Below are 23,591 nucleotides of genomic sequence, written 5' to 3' on the forward strand. Positions count from 1 at the left end.
AACTAAACAGGCCCCGGAGCCCTCGTCGAGCCGAGGAGGGCCGTACAGAAACCAGACTAACACACAAAACCCCCTGGGGCGTGGGGGGCAGCCGGCTGCGCCTGGCACGGAGCAAAATATGTCTGAAATACCTACAATACCTACTTGTATACTTAGTCCTGTTAATACACTCAATGGAATGATGAGGGTCAACTGGGTGCTGAGAGCCCAAACACATCAGTGATGGTACGATGTGGACAGAACAAAACGAAAGACTATGGAACACCGTCATTAATGAAACGCAACATAAAAACAACTACAGCATGCAAGTACACTAAGACGTCAACCAGACCCAGCTAGTTGATTTTAATGTATCTGACACCAGCTCTAAAGGGACTTAGTGAGCAGCTGTTGTAAATTAACAGGGTTTACAAGGTGTGAATCAAGGACACATCTGGTCATGCACTTAGTTGACAATGTGTGAAGACGAGGTCAGTAGAGGACAATGGATGTGAACTATGAGACAGGACAGACAGACATCGGACAGATGGACAGACCTGCAGCTCCTCAATACGTCTCTGTAACACATCGAGACTGTTGCTTTTAAACTGATGGAAACCGTGAGAGGGAATGGCCTGAGCAAACGTCAGAACGGGGAGGGATCAAAAAAAAGGGGGGGAGGAGACAAACACAAGGGAGGAAAAAATAAAGGTAAATGGTCAAAATGCTGAAACAGTCATAAAAACTGACAGTATGATGAAATACCATCAGCACCGGACACACTTTGAGGTGCAACATAGAGATACAGCACAGCAAAATGTGAATACAGTTACAATCCACGTTTATGTTACCATTGAGGTACTGAGACAGCTGGAGGTGTCTCACCTGTGGAGGGATCTGTCCTCCATTTTTCAGCCAGGTGAGCTTCGGGGTGGGCGATCCTGATGCACGGCAGTACAACCTCAAGGTGTCACCCTCATGGACTTCAATATTTTGGGGACTGACTTGGACTTGGGGCTGAGTGCCTAGGCCACTTGGGTTAGATTCTGACCAAAAATGCATTGTTCATCAAATATGTGACAAATATATGATATACACCACCACATCCTGAGCTTGACAGTAGATAAAAAAACAAACATTAAAATGCTTATCTGTGACATGCTGAAAAGTTGTGTTAAAGTAGCACAATTTTAGCTAATGTTAGCAATCGTAAGCTACTTAATCCCTAAAACCTAATGTACATTGTTTGGACTCGTATTTCATCTCCAAAGAGGAGGCGAGTCCCCACAATGTAGCAGTGTGAACAGATTTATTCCTCCACAAATACACACACACACATTAAAAAAGAGCATACTTTGTACAAAGAGGGAAACCCGTGCTGTGTGCTCGCCATGAGTGTTCAGGGCCTTGCAGGTGTATTCTCCCTCATCAGCTGGGTCCACTGCTGAGAAGGTCAGTATGCCACCTCGTATCACCGCTCTGGGACTCATTCTGTTCCCTGGACCTCCTGCAACAACCACACAGTTGCTGGATTTATAATGGACTGAATTTCCCAGAATCCTCTTAATAGTTTCCTTAAATGTGATTAACTAACACAAACAATGCTCATATTCATTTGAGTTAACAGGAAAGACTTAAACTCTAACTTTAGCTAACATTAGCCACCACGAACTAAATGAATGTGATTTTGGCTCAACAGTGCCTGCAACAACTACTGCAAAAGTGGAGTTGAAACAGGTCGTACCAATCCATTCGATGGCAGGGGTTGGGTTCCCCGTGACTGTGCAGCGAAACTCTGCCCGCTGGCCTTGCTGGACATTCAGCACTGAGGGAGTAATGCTGGCCACAGGCTGAGCTGCCTCTCCAGCTACAGAAGTAGACACACCAGTCAAACACAGCTCAAAACAGACACTTCCCAAAATGATAAAGTGTGATAATGCAGACTGGTTTACTGGTGCAGTGATGGAGTGGAATGAAACTTTGGCGGGAGTCTATAACCACTGCTTGGGCATTCTATACAAGCTGTGTGTAATGAATTGACTAGACTGTGATGGCCTCTGCCCGTGCCCCCACCATCACCCTTGGCAGCCTATATCCTCAGAGCAGACAAAACAGATGAGATGTGGCAGGCAGGCCTTGGCATGGCCTCTGGGCATATTGCTGTCTGCGCCAGTTTGGCTGGCTCCTAGACTTCGTAGTCAATCCCGTATGATCCCAGTGTGACAGAGCAAAAGAAAGGCCTCTTTCAGTAGGCAGGGAGGAGTATAAGGCTATCTAAGCAGGCTGAAAACTCCTGAGTGTTGTAGCCTAGGCTGAGCTGTGAAACTCTGACCTCAGTAACACAAATACTCCGGGAACAGACACAACAGCCTTCAGTCTACACTGAACACACAAGTAACCTCTAAGAATGATAAACGATCTGACATTATAGGTGTTTTATAGAATCCCTGCCATGGGTTTTGAATGGATCAATGGTAGAATCAGTGCATCAGGTGATGAGTCGATTCACTCAGATTAAGAAAAAACACCTCACCACCTCTGCTGCTGTCTAACCAAGTAAATAATTTTGGTTTTATCTGTCCAGGTTTTGAGATGTCTGTCTGCTTTCAACCCAGTATGGAGGTATGGAAGAGAACAGAATTTCATTTGCATTGCTGAAAAAAGTACAAACAATACAAAAACAAAAGACTAATTAGAATCTGCAGCCACACTGTGAGGCTGTACTGCACAGCACCCCTTTGAGCTCAATCCTAACAGTTCTAACACGCTGATGTTTAGCAAGCATAATGTTTACCACTTCAGTCTGGACCATCCACAGAGCTACACTGCTTGCACAGCTAGGAATTCAGCAGCAATGTGTCTCAGATCTCAGAATCAGTGTCAGTTATTCTGGATGATACACAAATCATACTGTCAACAGTTTTAAGCAGATGATTCCTTGTGTAGAAAGTAGCTCCACCTCCCTTTTGTTTGCATGGTGGCAAAGATAGATACATCTCTAGACCTGGGCAGATAAAACTAAAACTAACTTCATGCCTATACATTTGTGGATATATGGAGGGAAAATGTATTTTCCTATATTTTCTATATATTTCTTAAGTCTGTAACTTCTTAGCAACATTGGCAAAATAGCTTGACTTCCATCTATTAATATCACATTTACTGTTATTCAAAAAACACTTCCATCTGTGTGACGCACTAAACTCTGCCTCACACACTGGAAACCAGTCTGCTACCCACATTCAGCTATGATGTAATAAGGGTGTGATGGGATGTATTAAGCACAGTATGATGTTTGAAGCCCAGATGACAGCTATTTCCCAATACAGCATGTTTCCTGAGGAGAAAAAGGAAAGAGCAAAGTACAAGGAGAAAGAAGAAGGGGCATCTCTTGTCTCTGAATGTGGAGACACTGTCACACAAAACAGTATAAGAATATATCATCTGGCAATGTAATAACTGCAAGACTCAATCATTTGGCAAGTTGAAATAAAATGTCTCTTTTTGTGGGTTAAAGAGCAATTAAATCTGTTTCTGTAATACAGGAAGTTGCTGGATAATTTAATCCCATAAATTACATTAATTAAATTACACACAGACTAATTATTTGTAATGACAGACAGCAGCCTCAACATTCATAAGGAGTTGCCCATAAGAATGAACATGCACTTTTTCCTGCCTTGATGGCCCCCAATGAACCCGAAGAGCCAGGTGGGAGCCAGTAATGCTCATGTACAATCATATAAGCTGTGACAGGAACAGTGTGAAGGACAGGAACTTGACAACTTAATAATATACTGAAAAGAAATATCCATCTTTAGAGCTGAATTCAACTAAAGATGATTGCTTACAAACAACACATTAGACAACACAGATGCTGTGGACCATCCTGTATGAGAGTGAATGTAGAGAGTTTTGGTTTCTCAGTGCAGCTTGGTTGATTGTACATGGGCACTACCACGCCACCAGTGGATCCATGCTGCGGAAGGTGAGTGCATGCATGGCACATAGAGGGAGAGGCCGGTCCCTCCAGGGAGCCCGGCAGAGAAGAGGAAACCGTGCCCATGTGGACTTACGCTTTCTGTGTCCTTCAAACATTTCATAGGCTGTGTAAAACATCTGAGTCTGTGAGGCCTCTGGAGATGTGGGAGGAAGGGAAGGAGGGAGGGAGGGGGGAGGGAACAGGTAAACTGACAGGTCAGTTCTCTAGGATAACAGCAGTTTACCTTCCATCTCCCCCAGAGACACCTAAATCCATCTCCAAACGTGGGCCCGCCGTGGCTTTTGTCCAACTGATTCCATTAAGTGTCACACATGATGTAAACATGCTAAAAAATCATGAACTTGGATTCAAATGGCACCACCTTGATATTAAGCAAGAAAGATTATTTTCCTTTTTCCATCTCCATTTCCTTTTTTTTCTTTAGCTGGGGCCATTTAATTCACAGTTACATGCACTCAATTTTCACACTTACCTATGTGTCGGTTAGAATGACCATACTGTTTTCATTTAATGGTTATGTCACACTTAAAACCAACCAAAAAACAGAAAAAATAACATTGCTCCAAAACACTTCTTATGCTGTGAATTCAAAATCAAGGTGCGCAAACACATACACACTCAAAGTGCAAGGAGAGACAAGCATATGCAGAATAGCCACATGAGACATGCAGGTTAGTAGCAAGAAGCAGTTTTAAACACTGAAAAACTAGTTTTATTTCAGCTGTTAAAAGCTGACATACAGCTTGTGGTTATCATCAACTGACTCAGCCAACTCGAGAGAACACACGATAATGAGCCCCATCCATAAATTTGCCAATCACTTTGAGCTATTGTCATTATTTTAATCAGTTTACTCTTTTTCACAAAATATTTTCACAGTTAAGATAAATACATTACAATGTGACATGTGTACATTACGTCATTTAAAAAGAAACATTTTGAAAAATGAGTAAGCATCCTTGGGTATATTTGTAATCCTATAGCCTTTGAGTCAATAAGAATGAACAACAAAAAAAAGAACTGAAGAACAAATATTTAAAAAAGGTTTAATATGTGGCCTGTGAGTGTTGAGGTGTAAGATGTTCTCAGAGATATATAAAAATATTTTCTTATAAAAACATTTGAAATAGTTGAAATGTAAACACACATCATGCAAGGTAATTGCATTCACATGGCCAATTCCCTTGGTAAAAATTAGCAAAAGAAAAGAAATTCTAACATTTCTGATATATTTAATTTCATGGAAACATTTCTGGATAACATATTTCAGTCAATCAAAAAAAGAAAATGTGCCAACAACATTGACAGGGTGTAAATAAAACGACCATAATATACAATTGTAGCTGATTATTGACATGATTAGGATTTCAAAGCATTTTTTAAGAGTCAGCTCTTAAATATTTTAAAAAGTAAATCTGACGAGTAACAATACAAACAGGGCCGACTTCTGCCGACACTGAGGGAATGAAGGAGTGATATTACAGCAGTACAACAGCACTTTTCAAAACTGAATTCAAACACAAGTTTAACCAACTGCATGGCTAATAGCACCATTTTGTTCATCAACATTCATCATCAGGATGATTCCGGAGTAACACAGCAGACAGGATTGTCATGAAGGAATACTTTATCGAGTGGAACAACACACAAAATAATTGGCGGTGGTGGGTTTCCTCCTACTTCTCCCCTGTTCCAGATACACTGAAGTCCTCTTCAGTCAGTCGCAGAGTCACTAAGCATCAATCGTGGCATCCACATTCCTCCTCATCATTACACACTACAGCTCAGGTGGGGAGGGGCCCCAGGAACCCAGCTTTAAAGGACAGACACCAGAATCCAGCACCCTGCTAGTAAAACCTCTAACAGCAGCAAATAGCAACTCTACCAGTGATCGAGAAGCAACCAAACCACCACCGATTAATTCAACCAATGTGATACAAAAAAGAGGAAAGAAAAAACTGCAGTAGATTCAGTAGAGTGTTGGCGCAAAGCGTTTCCCACAAATCACTGATCCGAAAGAGTGCTCATTTGCCCTAAGCCTAGAGGATGTGTCATGACTTTGAGAGCCCATTAGTTAAATCTAACACTGCACACTTAACCCCATATGTTATCTGGAAATTTGTAGCCTACAGTTTTAGTTTATGACCAGACCCACAAGCTGTATTTCTTCATATAAAGCACAGAAAAATCCACTTATCAGAGACATACAAGACAGCAAGTTAAATAAAAGCAGTGAGAAGAGCTGGATGACAGTAGGATAATAAGACATGGCTTTTATGTTGGTATCTGAGAGCAAAAGCATTGGAGGTTAGAACTGCAAGCTTATTACGCTGTTAACCCAGAGCTAAGTGTTTATAGTGCACAATGACAAATGCAGTCAAACAGAGAGCATGCACCATTCCAAGCTGGAGGGGGGAACTTAAGTTTAGGGTGGGAGACTACAGGAGCCAGAGCTGGTAGGGTGGCAGGGGGTGATGGGTAATGGAATGCAGTGCCGAGGATCACGAACCTGGCACGTAGAGGATGGCACTGCCTTCATCCATGGCAAACATGTTGGAGCCCGTGCAAACGTAGACACCTGCATCCTCAGGCTGGACGTTCTGAATTGTCAGGATGCCGTTGAAGTCCATGGCACGGTTGGGAAGCTTCCCATTACCCATTCGAGTCCACACCAGGGTGTAGGCTGGTGACTGTGGAGGGGTGAGCAGATAAACACACAGAAATCATAAGATGCATGCAATTTTACTGGTCACACATGGGAGAAAAATGCTCTTGTTGTTCAACTATTCAACAGAGGCTACATGTTTTTAATCTGTTTACAACATGATAGTGCAATAACACTGTCAACATGTACTTTCTATTACTCCTCAAGAACATGAATAAATGTCACTATACCTTTAACAGTAAGACTAACTAACTAAATAAATAAAGAAGTAAAGTAATAAAATAATGTTCTAATAATCATTGACCAGTGTTACCTTGCTCTTCGCAGTACAGATGAAGCTGACAGTAGACCCCACCCTGACAGTCTGGGCTTTGGGCTCCTCAACTGTCACCTCAATGGCTTTGGACGGGGCACCTGGTAGAATACAGAACATTAATTTATACTGATTGTTCATAAATACAGTAAGAATATTGCAAATTACAATGTGAATTAAGTAAAAGCAAACTTCATTTTAACAATTACAAGTAGTTACACAATAAACCATTTCAAATTACTATAAAAGCTATAATAACCTTATTACAACCAAATGAAAGCCAGTTCTGTTGCACATATCTTATCCAACACCTTGAAAACTCCAGATACCAAGAAGGCACCACACCGCAGTCAACTTAACTGAACAATGAGGACTTGCATTATCTGCGCATAAGCAAACCCACGTGTTGAAACACAGATGGTATCTATTAAGTGTGCAGCTGGAGGGGAAAAAAAACTATTTGCTAATAGAGAAATGAGACCTATACACACTTGTGACAACTATTTCAGCACGGCTCCTGTTGGTGCTGCGCTGGTCCCGGCAGGTACAGACGTAGATGCCGGCATCACTCGGCTGGACACTGGGGAAGTACAGCTCTGCTCCTGCACACACAGATGAGCAAAGAGGTGTTGTATTCACACATGACGTGTCGTCCCATATGAACTATATACAATGTTTGTGTTAAGATCACTTAAAATGTATTTCAAAAAACAAAAAACTGAGTGCAAACATATTTCAATAACATTTATGCAATTTCCCAATAGTTTGGCCATGTGGTTGAAGTGTGTCCGGTACCCTGTCTGCGTCTGTCAGCACTGCTGGAGATGGGCCGTCCATCCACTCTGGACCAGTGGAAATAGTGCGGAGGAGAGCCAGACACCTGACACCGCAGAGTGACAGGGCCACCCTGGGATGCCAGGACCCTCTCTGGATAAACCTTCACCACCAGGGAAGCTGCAGCTGCAAAGTGCAAAGGTCATATGAAACTCGTTTCACAAAAGCATAAAAAGATCAATTATCACAGCTTGCATGTTGGAAATTGGTGAAATGAGTCATTTTACCAGTTGAGGCATTGGGGTAATATTTCATAAAGTAAGCTCGGGCAAATACACTTGAAAAAGCAAAACTGGATGGACACCATTTGATAATGTTTTTCACCAAAACAGGGATAAATTTAAAGTGGCTAATTGTTAAGGAGGCCTTCCTCATGGGAAAACAGACATGTATTTTGACACTACAAGTAGAAGAGAAATGGTAAAAAGAAAAAAGAAACTGATGTAAACTGGGGTGTGAAGTTGATGACACAAGACTGTCACTGATAAGTTTTACTTTTCGCATTCATTTTTCCTCATTTTGCTACAGTAAATATTTCAAGCACACATACAAGCATTTTATTCTCTCCTGGGAACATGCTATTTATTAGTACATTTTTGAACGTGAGCACATTTTGGTCACATTTCTCCTAAAACAAAATGCAACCTTACCCGTGCCATCATATGGACGACACTTCTCTCTCTCCTGTGGGTTGCCAACATATCCAGGAGCACAACTGATGATAGAAAAAAACAGACACAGAAAGAAAACTTAACCACAGAGAACCCTAATAAAAGCAGTTTATTAAAATTAACCACTTGAAACAATTTCCAGAACTTTTTGGACCCACATCAAGTGAGAATGTTGACTTATCTTACCGCTCACAGTACTGGCCAGTGTAACCAGGCTGACAGGCAGTGCACTGGTAGCCTCCATTTCCAAGGCTCTCACAAGTAGGGGAGAACCTGTTATATGAATTTAACAAAGGCAGACAAAAAGCTAAATTGAATGAAACTTCATCAAAAAACAGGTGGATTTGTACAAGAAGCAACTGTCTGAGATTCTCATATTTCATTGGAAGATTACTTCAATGTACTTCAGCTTTTTACTTCACTCAGCAAGATTTTGTGATCTTACTTTCTTCGTTTTAACAAAATCCTAGTTTGTTAAAATGTGAGGATACAAAATCAGATGACTTCAGTAAGAAAATGAATCATGCAATATCTGATGCTACTTGGCAGAAAATAATGGAAATGAATCAAACTCCAGAATTTACAAGACAGTGGAATTTGCTGTAAACAAGAGCAAGTGAGCTGGACACAGACTTGTCTTGAGCTATAAATGGAGGTGGAATGCAAGGTCTTGTTATCTGTGCCAGGACTCACTGGTTGTCAGGGTCAGTGTGAGGGCAGGCGCAGGGCTGGCAGTCCTCTGGAGTGCCAACAGTGGGGTCGCCAAAGAAGCCAGGGGCGCACTGCTCACAGAGCCCACCCTGAGTGTTATGCTGGCAGCTCTGGAAGGAGAAACATATCGTGTTTAGAGATCTGTTCATCTTAACAGGGTGCTATAACAAAGTTATACAGTAATAGTGCTTCATACCGTGCAGACGCCAGTCTCTGGGTGGCAGGAGTCAGAGTGGCCATTACATTCACAGAGCTCACAATGACCCAGGTATAAACCTCCCCCAGTGCGAGTGTATCCTGGGGCACAGTCCTAAAACAGACATGATTTATATATGATTTATGATATGATTTAGATAAATAGATGAGCATTTTAATGAAGCAAGATCAGGTTGTATTGCTTCCACTAAAGTCAACAATTCATGAAAAATGATGAATTACCTGGCAAGAGAGTCCCTGGTATCCAGGTGGGCAACGACACTCCTCTACCTCGAGGGCTTGGGCAAAGCCACTGTAGTTGGGCACTGCGACTTCCATGCTGACATCAGAGATACTGGAGGATCGCATATCAGTGGCGTAGGATGCACGGATAAGGATATCATCCAGATCAGCCAAAACCATCATCAGGTGCTCACGGGTTGCAGGCATGCCATCAGGACGACGCCAGTTTTCCTACGAAATAGTACAACAGTGGCTATTCTCATGCAGCAAGAAAAAATGTCTATCTGCCTCCCCTCTTCTAGGTACATAAGGAGCCCGGAGGTCAGGTTTAGTCATAGATTACTTCAACAAATGCTTGCTGACACCCCTCTGTTCACCATGTTACTGTGCTGCTCTGAGCCACTCACCTCTCTGAAGATAACCTCAAACTGCTCTTTTTTTCTGCTGCTATCCAGCCTCCTCTTCCAGGACATTCCAGCTACCAGAGTGATGTCGTTACCCTATAGGAGCAACACTAACAGGTGAGTAAATGCCACAAAAACACATAACTATGAGATAAAAACAATGAGTCAGCATGAGGGCATACTCACAATAATCTGCACTTCAGGATCACCGCTTTCCAATCCTCTATGATCAGCCACATAGGTGATGGTGTATTTGAGCTTACCACCATAAGAACCCACCTAAAACAGGGTTAGTAAGGAAAAGGCTTTAAATCTTATGCCAGGTAAAATAGAGCTGCAATTCCCATGATGACAAAAAAAAAACCAACAGATGGCTGTTTAGAGCAGGCTGCTGTGATACTACCATGAATGTCACAAATGTAAGGTGTGCTGAATTCATTTAAAGGGGCACTTTGCCCACTTCACATATAGAGTTTTGTTTACTTGTCATGTGAAAACAGTTGTTCAATGTTTAACGTCTGCCTCTGTCAAAGAAGACAATATTATAACTTCTAGTATTTGTATATTGAACCCCTCTTCATATAGAGGTATTATATGTAATTTTTTTTGCATTAACAATTGTTTACTTACCACTCTAAACATTTTGAGTTTAACATTAAACTTTCAAATTCCTTTACTTGCCAAGAGCTGTCTCCAGTGGTAGAGAGCAATGCCATTGTTAACTCTTATTTTGCCTCTATTTCTATCACTTTTCTTCTACTGAAATTAACATGCTAACCAGCTGGGACCGGCTCATCCTATCTCATAATGGCATTTTGTAATAGCGAGTAACAGTCCATCAAGAGATGATGAGAAACTGGCGTTGCTCAGAGGGTGTATTCTAACCCCTGGCTTTGTAAACACAGCAATGGCTCAAGCTCTTGCTAGGTAAACAGTGGCTAATGCTAACATTGAATATGTAAGGATAGCCAAAACTTACATATAGCACCTTTGAATGTTAAGCTACACACAGCCAAGTAGTTTATATTTAAGTATCTGTGAGTGAATATGGATTAAAAACAAAAAATTAGGCCCATACTTGATATGGTAGCAAAAGGCCTTTCCTCTCTTTTGATTACAGTGGAGGAATATAGTGCAGGAAGTGAAGAGGACAGTTGGAGGGAGGGCCAGGACAAAGTTGAAGGGAATGTGGAATGGAGACTAAAGAAAAGGGAGTATGATGGTGAGGGCTGAGGGGTTGCAGGAAGGCTGGGGGATATAAAGGCAGGGTTTTTCTGTGACCTCCAAGGGTGGATCAGGGGTCAGGAGGGGACACTGCCACAAGTTCTTTGCGGTTACCTTATCCCCTGTGAACTGCATTGGGAGCTGCCAGTAGAGCAGATCATCTTGGATGCAAGCTGAAACCTTTGTAGACCAGAGCGTACTGAGAGGAAAAATGTAGGAAGGAGAGGCACAAGAGAATAAGACACAAAAGGGAGAGAGAGGCAACGAGACTAAAACACAGGCAGGCAGAGAAGCAGTACATGCAGGCAAGCATGGCGAAGAGTAAAGCCTGACAAGACTCTCAGGACAAATGTGTGGCAAACGGCTAAACTCTTTTAAGTGCATGCTCTGTAGTATAAGTGCTACTGAAGACGCTGCTGACAGTTTGATAACAGCTCACAGACAAAGCACTGTGCTTTGTCTGACAACTAGAACAACAACTTCCACTGTCAATAATATGAAAATGACAGCTTAAGTTTTAAAGCAGACAACAGTATAATGACAGACCAGTGTAAAACCAATGTTATTCTCAAGTGGTCAATTACAGTGACAGCACCGAGTGGGAGCTATTTGCTTAACAATGGAAAATACCACCCAGTCGATCACTGGAATTACGTGAACTATCCAATCTTTGTAACTATAAATTAAAACTATTCTGCAGTACTTCGGTAGATCATGATCGAAGTTTGTCAGGTGCGACATGTTTCTGAACAAAACATTAACTGCCTTGAACAACCTCTGTACCATCGGTTGTTAATTAACTTTTAAAGCTTTTCTATTAAAGACAGCATGGCAGTTTCCTATGTGTAAGTGCCAAGACTAAGTTAGTCACTCATTCATGTCACTGTCTACCTTGCTGCTCTCCGTAGAAGCACTAGCAGAGGTCTTGCTCACTGTGTTCTTACTCTGTTGATTCGCAGCAGAGCCAGACCCCAAAGAGAAACACAAGAAGTCATCAATATGACCAAGGAACACAAAAAAGGCTCATGATAAACAATCTATAAACGTCTCACAATCTCTGACAGAGTGTACCTGCAGATGGGGAGAGTGGCCTGGGGAGTAGGGTTGAGGTCTGGTTGGCCTCACTGAAGAGGAGATACCAGATGGAAGAGAAGGGGGGCTCAGGTTACGCAAAGACCATCGAGAGGATGAAGAGGAAGAAGAGGAAGTTGGGACCCGAGAAGAAGAGGAGGAGGAGGAGGAGGAAGAGAAAGAGGAGGAGGATTTAGAGAAGGAGGGGGGAAAGAATGGAGGGGAACCAGCTCGTCCATTGGAGAAGTTAGAAAGAAGTGCCCAGACCTCTGCATCCAGCTGTCTGACATCACCCTGGGGATGTGGAAAATGTGGAGCACTGGATATTCAGTAACCATGGGAACAGTCAAAATGACGGAGACGGGGTTTAAGAATTTTGTTCTTCATGATGTACACTGACGTACATCACTATAAGAATGTGAACATGCTGGGTCATGCTTTACAGTCTGAGTCTATGATGCTTGGATAAGCAACACAGCAATCAGTACGTTTACATGCACTGTAGTAACCAGGTTACTCAAGTAATCAGAAACCACATTTACATGCACCATAATGACCTTTTTACTGGAAATAAAATAAATGTTTGGACTCCGGTGAGTTGTTCTTGGTCTAACAGTGGGCTCACACTGATAAAATACTTAAATCAAACATTACTTGTTCTTCAGAAATGTTCCTGAAACTTGGCTTGCATTCCGACTCAGATCTTTGTAATTCACACATGCAAATGCACACGCGGTCAAATCTGACAACATGCCCCTGCTCAGTGACCCTTCAGCAACCCAAAGTGAGTCTCCATGCTGCTACATCTATGAACCAAGGGGATTTTTTCCCCCATAGATGTCCACAAACTCTCAGTGTGTTAGCTAATAATGACAGAAACACTGTGCCTCAATTATTCTGATTAGACGTGTGAGTGCTGTCTTCACTACAACAATCTACAGTGCGGTTCATACCAAATACCTGGCTAGCTCTTTTGGATCTGTGGGTGTCTTTACGTTCTGAAGCCATTAGGTTCCAAATGGAAACATCCTTCCTTAGCTGCTCCTCTGGTAAGTGCGAGTCACTCTAATGATGTGGATAAAGCAAGCTCTTTGATCACTTTCCTTATCACTAAGCTGATGGTATTTGGGAGTGTTATGGCGGTGTCATTCGAGCAGAGTTAAACTGTATGAAGCTCTTTAATGGACCATTAATGATTCATCCATTTACATGGCTCATGGGTTGTGGAGCAGAAAGCAATTTATGTGTGCATAAACGTAAGTGGTCAAATCTATGAGACACTTAGTGGCTACCTTCAACAGCAAACACTCCTGTAAAAATATCATGCCTCTAAAAATGAACTTGATCGAAGAAACGATCAAAACCATAAAACATGATGTGCATCTATAATGTATATGCCATCCAGTATATTACAAATCACATCAAAATTTACTTTAAACATGCCAGACAACACTGTACACAAAAATCATTAGATGGCCAAACTACAGTCACAACATGACAACCACTGACTAACATTACTGTACCTGTTCTGCTCGTTTCATACGAGAAAAGAAAGAATCTTTCTATAAAGAGTGAAAGGAGCAAACACAAAAAATACTACATTATGTAAATTTATGTCTAACACTTGACCCTGTGAAAACACAGATAAAAATGAAAACACACACACAGACTCAGAAAGCAATCTGCAAAAATTTGCTTGAAAAGAAAGATTGGCTGAGGTTTGAAGTAAGAAAAGCAAAATGAAGACAGTGATAGAAAAAGAGTGGTCTACAAGTTTCTGATGAGTGCTGCTCAGCTCCTTATATACAGCTCTATGGGGTTCATGGTGTTGCTTTGGCTGCTTCCACTGATTTAGCCGCTGTATGTACTCTTTGAGACTGACCTTGTCTCCCTGGTAGACCCCTGGAAGCTGCCAATAATGAGGCTCCTGTCCCAGGTAGTCAAAGTTGCTGTAGGACAGCTGAGTGCCTTCAGTGGAAACCTCCACTGTGAAACCAGTGGTGATGCGGTTGGTGCGCTGACGGTTCACCAGAGCAAATCCCTGGAAATTCCCTGGAGAGAAGACTGAGGACACCTGCAAGAGCACATTAAAGTTCACAATAAAGTTCCTATAAATGGTTTAGTAAACAATAACTCTGCCAACTTGCTGTGTAGAGTTAGCAGAGTTAATTACTGCTAACTGCAACGTTGATTATGATTGGTGAGGACATATTGTCCACTTTGCTTACTGCATGAACATTGTTCTTCAAGAGTAAATAATTGCATTGTTCTTGTGTCACCTTTTGCAGCACTTATAGACCTTACCTGATCTCTGTAGTAAGTGGAGCTGGAGCACTGCTGAGTGACGCCCATACAGAAACAGGACAGGCAGCCATCTTTGTTAGCCTTGCTAAGATTGAAGGTTCCAGGCTTACAGCTGGAGCATGATGAGCCTTCAACATTCATCTGCAACATAGTATCAGCGGAATGAGATACAAGACAATCAGTCCTTTGTAAATAGTGTAAAAAGTCATTGAAGTGGTGCAAACAAAAAATGTCTTTGTTTGATCACCTTGCACTGGCATACGCCACCGTTGCAGCTTTCGCTTCCTCTTTGGTCACAGTTATAGCAGTTACCTGTAACAGGGCAGTAGAACAGACAATTTCAGCATGTGCCAACTCTCTACTAAAAGGCTAATTGTTAAATCTAAATTAAAAGTATCTTTGCAACTTTTATCAAGACAAATAAGCCAGAACATGTGGCAATATCAGTAATTGTCGTGGATGGAAATAATATACCATTGACATTATTGTTGCCAACAGTACATCTCTGCCCACGCTGTGGGTTGCCAGTGTATCCTGCTGCACATCTGAAATAAAAATAGACAATGTGTTAAAGTAAATATTTCCAGGCAGGAGGATACAAGTTTTTACCCAAAGAACAATGAGGAAGGAAGCTGGGAAGTCTGCAAGAAGTGATACATTTGATGAATAGTGTCGTTTAGGGAGTCTTCTTGACCCAAGACAGACCTCATCCACGAACAAAGGACTGAGTCATTCAGAAAAGTAACATAAAAACTATTCTGTTGTTCCATTCAGTAAGGAAACATATCTACACCAAAGACTGGTCTCATACTCACATGACCTAAAAATCACATACACCCAGCTTTTGTAATGTATACAACAGTTTTCCCAGGAAAAAGACAATGAAACAGTGCTTGCACTGGAGATGGATGAAGCATAGTTGCTGCTAAAACATTCAACATGTCTCAGATGTTGATTCCATCTCTCACATGAGTATTATACACCTGAAACACCTTTGCAAAGGAACAGAAACATTAATAGAGAATCAGAAAATATCACCAGATTTCAAAGCAAAGCAGAAGTGGGCATAGGTAATATAGTGAGCTGCAGATTGAAATGCTAAGCTGCTGAAGAAACATTTTATTTCTGACAGTGTGACATAGCAAAGCGATACGCCTTCAACCCAAGCAAACAATGCCACTGCCACCAGAGCCAAGGCTACTCCAACCACAGATCTGTGCAGGTTGCCCTGAGGACAACTGCTGTCAGTCTTACCTCACCTGTCCAGGTCCTTAGGTCAACAGCCAACAAAGAGGACTTCCGTGGTATGAACATGCTTTGGGAAATCTTATTCAAACTAGCTCCTCAGACATTTTCTAAGGTGTGGTTAACGTTCAGTCCTTCCAGTCAGTGTTGTTTTATAGATTTAAAGACGAGGATAATCTCATTACAAAGGGAAATTGAAAATATATCAGAATAGATGGTTGTGAAAACAAGTGTTCTAACTAAAGACTATCAAGAAACATACAGCTTATAACAAGCACAGCATGACAATGTGGTCTTACATCACAATAAAATTACAGAATTTCACAAATACTACATATACATTGGTCTCAACAACTACTGCCCAGATTGCAACGAAAGTGACTATGAATATTCATGGTCCCCAGCAGATAAATCCAGTTGTTTTCAGGTGCACCTAACCTTTCTTCTAGAGCCACATCGGGCTAAAATATCATTAGGCACACAAGAAGTATCAAACTGTAGGGTTCCATTTGTAGTAAAATTTCATGCTCCAGAGAGGGTGAACCTATTTTATTTTGGCCACACCATGGAGTTTTCTGGTCATTCTGCTCATGCCAAATTGTTAACTTCCTACATTTTACATACTACAGATTTCCAAAACAACAGGATGGATTTACAAGAAATCCACTGTATGCATCCTTTGTCCCCAGAGGATTAAGTCCTGTTGTTTTTGGTGAAACCATGACCTTTTTTTCTACAGCCATCATCACTTCAAAATGTAAACTTTTGACAAAGAGACTTCATAATCTAAATGGCAGAGGGCCATAACATTTGCTGAGCACATTCATGCTTCTAAAATAATTATTCCATAAGAAAAAAGCCACAGCTGTACTTTGAGCTAAATGCCAGCATGCTAACACACCACCTTAATTTAGAGTGTTAGCATGCTAAGATTTGCAAATTAGCTCTAAACACAAAGTGCAGCTAAGACTGATGGAAGTGTCTTTAGTGTTGCAAGTATTTGATAATACAGCAAAAAAAATTTTTTTTTGACCTGATGATGGTGCTAGATAAACAGTCTGGAAAATTTAAAGTTATCCTGAGTGGAAAAGAAATATTGCTACCAAATGACAATCTATCCAATAGTTTGAGACATTTCATTCAAAACCACAAATGTCAACCTTGTGATGGCGCTAAAGGAAAAAAATCAGGGGTTCACCAAGGTTAATAGGCTTCGTCCTCTGGGGGCCATGAATGTCTGTACACAATTTCATAGTGATTCATTCAATACGAGATAATTCAGTCTGGACTAAAGTGGTGGACAAACAGACACTGTCGTCCCTAAAGCAATGTTGCTAGCGCAGCTAAAACTTGAATTTTGGCCTCATTACTTGTAGCAAAATATGTATGATGCTTTATTCTAGGGCCACTAACAGGATATTAGATTGTTAGTCTTGGCTATAACGTACTGGTCCTTTATCCTTAAAACTTGGCATAATAAGTAATAATAATAAGTAATCTTCATAAGACAATAAAAAAAACACCTAGACTTAAAATGAATCTTAACACTAGTGTTCCAGGAAAACCCTGTATCTCCAGTTAGACCTATACTGAAAGGAGAAACCACCTGAACATTTTAGAACATATTGGTATATTATTCAGCAGAAAAAGCAGTGCAGACGTTGCAATCAATAAATGGTTCTGTCCTGAAACCACAGGGTGACATGGAAGTGTAAGGCTTTCCAGGACACCAACACATACTGTATCATTTGAAACAAATACTGAAGACATACCCATGTGAATGCAGGAAACGGGCATGATGTGCATTCAATTTTATAAGCAATCTAACAAAGCACTGGGGTAAAAGTTGAGGTAGTCTGGCCTTAACAATATGGACCAATGTATATACATGAGAGGTACTAATGCTAAGCTATCTCTTCATAGCAGGATTTTGTGCAATAGTTCTGATTGTCATAAAAAACACCTTTACAGCCATTAGTACCAAAATACTAAAATGACCACATCAGCATGTACAGCACATTACACTCCTGGAGAGTCTCTCTGCAATACAATAGTGTTAAAAAATTACTCCCTTCATAAAGTTCCATTGTCACGGTAGCAGTAACAGACAAATCTCAGAATCAGAGTCTAGATATATGAACAATGGAAAAAATTAAAACAAGACACAGACAAACACATAATTCCCTAGTTATCAGGGATAATTTTGATAGGAATGGCCAGCCTTCCCAGGACAACATGAAGTGATCCATCTTGATTCTTTTTGTGCTTTGAAGATTTGTGATCTCCTTGTAACAGCCTCAGTAGGTCCAAAACACCAGAATGAGGGTTTGTCTTCTTTTTCTGCTGGGGTTTTTTGGTTACTTTTTTTGCAGTAGTAGCCTTGGTTTTAGAGGGAGTTAATGTCCTTTTCACCGTTGTGGTAAACGTCTTCTTGGTAGTAACCTTGGTTTTAGCAGGAGTCGTTGCCCTTTTTGTTGTTGTTTTTGTTTTAGACTTCTTTGCAGAAGGGATCTTGGTAGGCTTTGTGGTTATGACTGTGTCTTTAGCAGAATTCTTTGTTTTATGAGAGACCAACTTTTTCTCATTTTGGTTTAAGTTACCCTTGTGTGGCTTTGATGCTTTCTTTGAATCACCCCCAGAAGACTTTCCACTCTCCTGAACTGTCTTTGGAACTGGTGCATCTGATCTAAACACCTTGGTCGGTCCATTGCTTTTAATATGTAGTACAGAATCCTTTTTGTTGGCTTGGTCAGATTGTTTATGCAGCTGAGGAGTTCGAGCAGACTTTGATTTGTGAGATGGTGGTTCCAGTTGAAATTTAGTGATTGTTGCCTCTTCTTTGACTTGCTTTGGTCTTGTTTGGCTTGGCTGTGAAGCATGTTTAGCTGTTACAGCGAACCTCCTAACCCCTGGCCTTTTTGTTTCAGGCTTCAGTGTAGTTTTAGGTTTAATTTTAGATGCAGCCCTTGGTTTACTTGAGGTCGTCTTTAGTTTTGTTGCAGAACTTGTTGAGATTTGACGTCTGGATGACCTAGTGACTGACTGGAGCTTTGTAGTGTTTTTATCTGGCTTAGTGGTTGCTGCTGGTTTGGGTTTTCTATCTCTCCGAGGAGCAGGGGTGGATTTGTTCATGGGAAGGCCTGGGGTAGGTATGCTTTTGGGTACTGTGGCTCTACTGGTGAGTGGTGTTTCTGTAGGTATAATTCTGACTGGAAGCTGAGGTGTTGAGTACGACGGGAGTGCAAGGACTGTGGTGAGCAAAGGCAAAGCCTTCTTTTCTTGGGTCGAACGGGAGATGTGTCTTGTGCGCTTCATCTTGTTCATCTCCTGAGCCAAGGCAGTGAAGCCATCAATAAGGATTTCTAGCCTTCCCTCTAGCCTGCTCAGACGAGCCTCCATGTCTGTGTAGCTCTTCTCCAGCTCGCTAACCTTCTTGTTCTTCTCACTAGCTGTCTGGATAACGATGAGCTCTTTCAGTTGGGAGCTGAGACGACTCTGCTGGTCCTCCATACTACGAATGCTCTCCTTCATATCAAGTGTGTTGCTTTCCAGCATACTCAGGCGCTGGTTAAAGGTGTTCAGGTGAATCCGGAGCAGGTGCTGGAAGCTGGAGTGTCTACTCTCTTGGCTGGGTGTGAAGCGTGGTGGGAATCTGGACACTGATCTATTGGGAGTAACTGAGACAATGCTCACCCCTATTGTTTGAGTGGAATGGTGAGCTGAAGTAGACAGTAAAGACCTGGTGGGGATGACAGTTGTTCCAACACCAGTAACAGGCCACTGTTTGTCATTGTCATCATCATCATCATTTCCACTGCCATATGGTGTTATTTCTTTCTCCCAGCTGAAATTGAATACTGCTTCAGCTCCACATCCAACAGGTAGGAATCCTTCTATCTGCTTCTCCAGGAAGGGGTCCCCACAACTGTCTGCAGAGGGCTTCTCCTCTCTTAATGTCAAAACAGCAGAATCAGGTATGATGCAGGCAAGACGATCAAATAATAAATTATTTATGAGTTGTGTCTTACACCCAAGTCACCTCGTCATCTTTGCCCTCGGAGCGGCAAAGATTCATTAGCCAGACAGGAGTCCTCATAAATGCCACATCTACATTTATGTCATAGAGACCCAGAAAAATACATTTGGTCTCTGCACAGACAGAAATCACATGAGCCAACACCTTCAAACTTCACTACCAGCAAAGTGCAAAGCTGAAGCAGAAAGCAATTGCTGAGAAGGCTTTTGGAGTTCAAGTCAAGGACAGAAGAAAGCAAGAGATAAAGCCAACTAAAGGTTTCCTGAGCACATACAGCACTGTCATTTCTACATATTTGTTTTCCACAAACAATAAAATTTGAGTGACAACATCCTCAGAACCACCATAGGTCCTTTATCCTATGACAAATATACATTATTCTACCACAGTAGAAAACAATATCCAACAGTAGATATGGGAAAACACAAAACAGTACAAAACTTCACATATACATCAGAATGGGTGGCACCGATTTGCGTCTCCCATTCCTTCACTGACACTGCTAAATCACAACTGCCTTGGAAAAACAAAAGCGATGTGAACCACAGACATGCTTATATCCCTTTCCTGTGAATGAAACCAGTGGGTGCCAGTGCCAGTGCCAGCCCCTGCTCATCTTGCTGCTGACCCACTCTGTAACCCCAAACACTGAGCAATGTCCAGACAACCCTGAAGGGAAGACAGAGCGGAAAAGGAAAAACAGAGAGAGAAGGGGAGGGGTGTACCTTTCACAGCGTCGGCCAGTGTATCCCGGGGGACAGCTGTCACAGGTCGGCTGACCATCAGCCTCGAGATAACAGGTTGGGGAGAATCTGTGGCAACAGACGCCATGAGGTTTCATATACAGTTTGATCTCTGGTTACTATGATGCATTTGAGTAAAGTGGTATCTCAGCTCTTGTGTTGCACACAGTTTATTTGTAATGTAGCATTAAACAGAACTGAATAGGTAATCTGTGCTGACTGAATAAAACTGACTTTAAGACATGAACTCACTGGTTGCTGGATGTAGTTCCAGGACAGGGGCAGGGCTGGCAGGCCTGAGCACCACCTGTTAAAGGGTTTCCATAGAAACCAGTCTGACATCGTTCACACCTTGGGCCGGCAGTGTTATGGAGACATTGCTTTAGGTCAGGAGAGACACAAATGGAGAAGAGGTGAGATCCATGGGACAGCTGAATATACCGTATTTGAGAGCGACAGTGTGTTTCCACATGTTGGAATTTGCCAAGAAACCATTAGTGCATTCCACTACTGAGATCAAAGCCTTTTCGACACTGGCAAAGAAGCCAGAGAGATGAAGAATAGCATAAAACCTACCAGACACCTGCCGGTCTCTGGGTCACAGCTGCTAGCATGACCATTGCAGTCGCACCTCTCACAAGTGCCCAGGTAAAGGCCAGAGCTGGTCCGTGTGTAACCTTCATCACACTCCTGCAACAGCATGGAAAAACACCTCAGGTGAGAGACATGTGATGACAAAGAGGAATAAGTCTTTGTTCCACTGGAGTAGGAGGGAGACAGACTGCAATTATCATCTTGGACTGTCATGGAAAAAAAGACAACTGCGCTATTCTTAACAAGCTAAGACATATCTGTATTTCCTTTAACTTTTTCTTTTCAAGCTGGGGTAAGCTACAAATGGGCAGGGAAGTTCATACTTGATCTTAGGAAAAATTGTTTGACAAAAACATATCTTGAGTCAAGGTGTATTTACTAGCTTTTTTTCTGAGCTTTTAAAAAAATCTCTCAGTCTTGTTCAGCAGACAGAGTTTGCTCAGATGTCATGGAGATAGTACAGATGAGCTCCTGCCATATTTAGGTTATATGATGACATCCCCATGACAGCTAAACAAACTTAAGCAAATCTCTTGATGAAGACTGTGAGGTGCTAATGAAAGCTCCAAAAATGTGGCATGAGTAAGTAAGTAAGTGGACTTAAAGAATTTTTTGTTTGTAGACTTAACTACTTCTCTGAAATTTGTACCTGGCAAGAAGGTCCTCTGTATCCCTGAGGGCAGGCACACTCTTCCACCTCCAGAGCACGCTCATTACCAGTGGAGTGAGGAACAGCAATGTCCATCTTGATGTCTGAGATACTATTTATTACAAAAAACATACAATCAACAATACATTCCTTATAGGGTTTGTAAATGGGTTGTGTGTTGTCAGAGGAACCTCGCACAATACCTGCTCTCGTCCATGTTGTCTGCATAGCTGGCCCTGATCATGAAGGCAGTAACGTCAGCCAGAGCCATCAGGAGGTGCTCACGAGTACATGGCTGTCCATCAGCGCGACGCCACGCAGACTATCAGCCAGAGGAAAGAGAAAAGTTAGTCTCCTAACACTGTGAAGATTCAGATTTAGCTAGAGTGTACTTCTCTATCAAACACAATGAAACCCACCTCTCTGAAGGTCACAGTGACAGTTTGTGGGACACGAGGGAGGGGCCTAGTCTGGGAGTAGTGTTCCAAGGAGATGCCATTGCCCTGGAGAACCACATCTGGCTGACCGACAATCATCAGTGAGCGCTGATACGGTGAAAACTGCACTGTGTAGCGAAGCTCCCCGCCATAGGCTGTCACCTGATAGCAACATGGTGAAAAGAGAAGCTCATCTTAACAAAACTGAATAGTGGAAAGGTATTTCATGGCTATGATAGTGTGGGGGAAGTCACAAGACAACCATGTTGGGCTTGACTGTGAATTCCAACCAAAAGGTTCAAAGGAGTCTCGCTGTGTGGGTAAGTGCAGCCTTTCCACTTGGCAACATGTTGAGGCATGACTGAGTGGGACAGAACGGGCAGAGAAATTTATCTTGACTCACACTTGACAGTTATTTTCTCTTGTATTCCCTGGCCTGCTCTTTACTTTGTTGTTTTCTCTCACCTTATCTCCTCTAAAGCTCCCAGGCAGGACCCAGTAGTAGGTGTCTTTGGGGACACTGGAGAAGGAGCGGTAGACAACTTCAGAGAAGCCCCTCTGGGAGATGCCTTCAGAGATAGTTCTAGTGTTGGCGCTGTTGGAGAGGGAGAAGAGCTGCCCATTCACCCCTCCTCGCACCTGAGAGACAAACAATTTGTCAGACTGAGATGTGAACTGAGATTTATGCACCTCAGCAAAGTCAGTGTTTGCACACTGCATCTCACCATTAAGCATCTGAAAAGATTTGCTGATAAAGCAGAACTGCACAAACACAGAGTCAAACCTTGATACCAAAAATATTTACCCCTCCCTTAACCATTCATAGCTTGGCAACCTACCTGATCTCTATTCCAAGTGGAGCTGGCACACTGTTTGGTGACGCCCATACAGAAACAACGCAGACAGCCCTCAGGGTTGGCCTCTGACAGATGGAAGAATCCAGGCTTACACTCGTCACACAGAGCGCCTGCCACGTTGTTCTGCAACACACACACACAAATACAACCACACAAAAGTGCACATATGTAATCCATCTGTCTATCAAGCTCACTTCTTTCATGTAAGATGACAGCAGAAAAAATAAAACATTAAGACACGTCAGCCTCACAAACCACAGATAAACTGCAGCTTGAACAATAGATGATTAGCCTAATATTTTGCTTTGCAGTGTATACCTTGCAGCTGCATGGTCTGCTGCTGGAGCTGAGGGTTCCTCTGTTATCACACTTGGAGCTTTCTGTGGGGAGAGAGCAGCGGAAAGAAGATGACA

At 42.1% G+C, this 23,591-nt stretch overlaps 1 protein-coding gene across 1 annotated transcript in view; it reads right to left on the bottom strand.

Annotated features, from left to right (window-relative positions):
- The window catches only part of hspg2 (heparan sulfate proteoglycan 2), an 88,568-nt gene that overhangs the window by 18,464 nt on the left and 46,513 nt on the right, over positions 1-23,591 (bottom strand). The window contains 35 exon segments of the mRNA XM_051071387.1: positions 537-614; positions 865-1,025; positions 1,334-1,486; positions 1,724-1,846; positions 4,056-4,115; positions 6,492-6,672; positions 6,961-7,061; positions 7,452-7,562; positions 7,756-7,920; positions 8,445-8,509; positions 8,652-8,738; positions 9,159-9,286; positions 9,373-9,486; positions 9,615-9,845; positions 10,022-10,114; positions 10,205-10,297; positions 11,357-11,407; positions 11,409-11,441; positions 12,134-12,187; positions 12,314-12,607; positions 13,274-13,378; positions 13,837-13,875; positions 14,196-14,387; positions 14,618-14,758; positions 14,865-14,929; positions 15,092-15,162; positions 20,624-20,710; positions 20,894-21,021; positions 21,218-21,331; positions 21,885-21,996; positions 22,088-22,206; positions 22,304-22,483; positions 22,787-22,960; positions 23,161-23,301; positions 23,497-23,558. Of these exon segments, the coding sequence (XP_050927344.1) occupies positions 537-614; positions 865-1,025; positions 1,334-1,486; positions 1,724-1,846; positions 4,056-4,115; positions 6,492-6,672; positions 6,961-7,061; positions 7,452-7,562; positions 7,756-7,920; positions 8,445-8,509; positions 8,652-8,738; positions 9,159-9,286; positions 9,373-9,486; positions 9,615-9,845; positions 10,022-10,114; positions 10,205-10,297; positions 11,357-11,407; positions 11,409-11,441; positions 12,134-12,187; positions 12,314-12,607; positions 13,274-13,378; positions 13,837-13,875; positions 14,196-14,387; positions 14,618-14,758; positions 14,865-14,929; positions 15,092-15,162; positions 20,624-20,710; positions 20,894-21,021; positions 21,218-21,331; positions 21,885-21,996; positions 22,088-22,206; positions 22,304-22,483; positions 22,787-22,960; positions 23,161-23,301; positions 23,497-23,558 (4,106 nt within the window).

The sequence above is a fragment of the Lates calcarifer genome, linkage group LG6 (assembly GCF_001640805.2).
Source record: "Lates calcarifer isolate ASB-BC8 linkage group LG6, TLL_Latcal_v3, whole genome shotgun sequence".
Classification (NCBI taxonomy): Eukaryota; Metazoa; Chordata; class Actinopteri; family Centropomidae; genus Lates; species Lates calcarifer.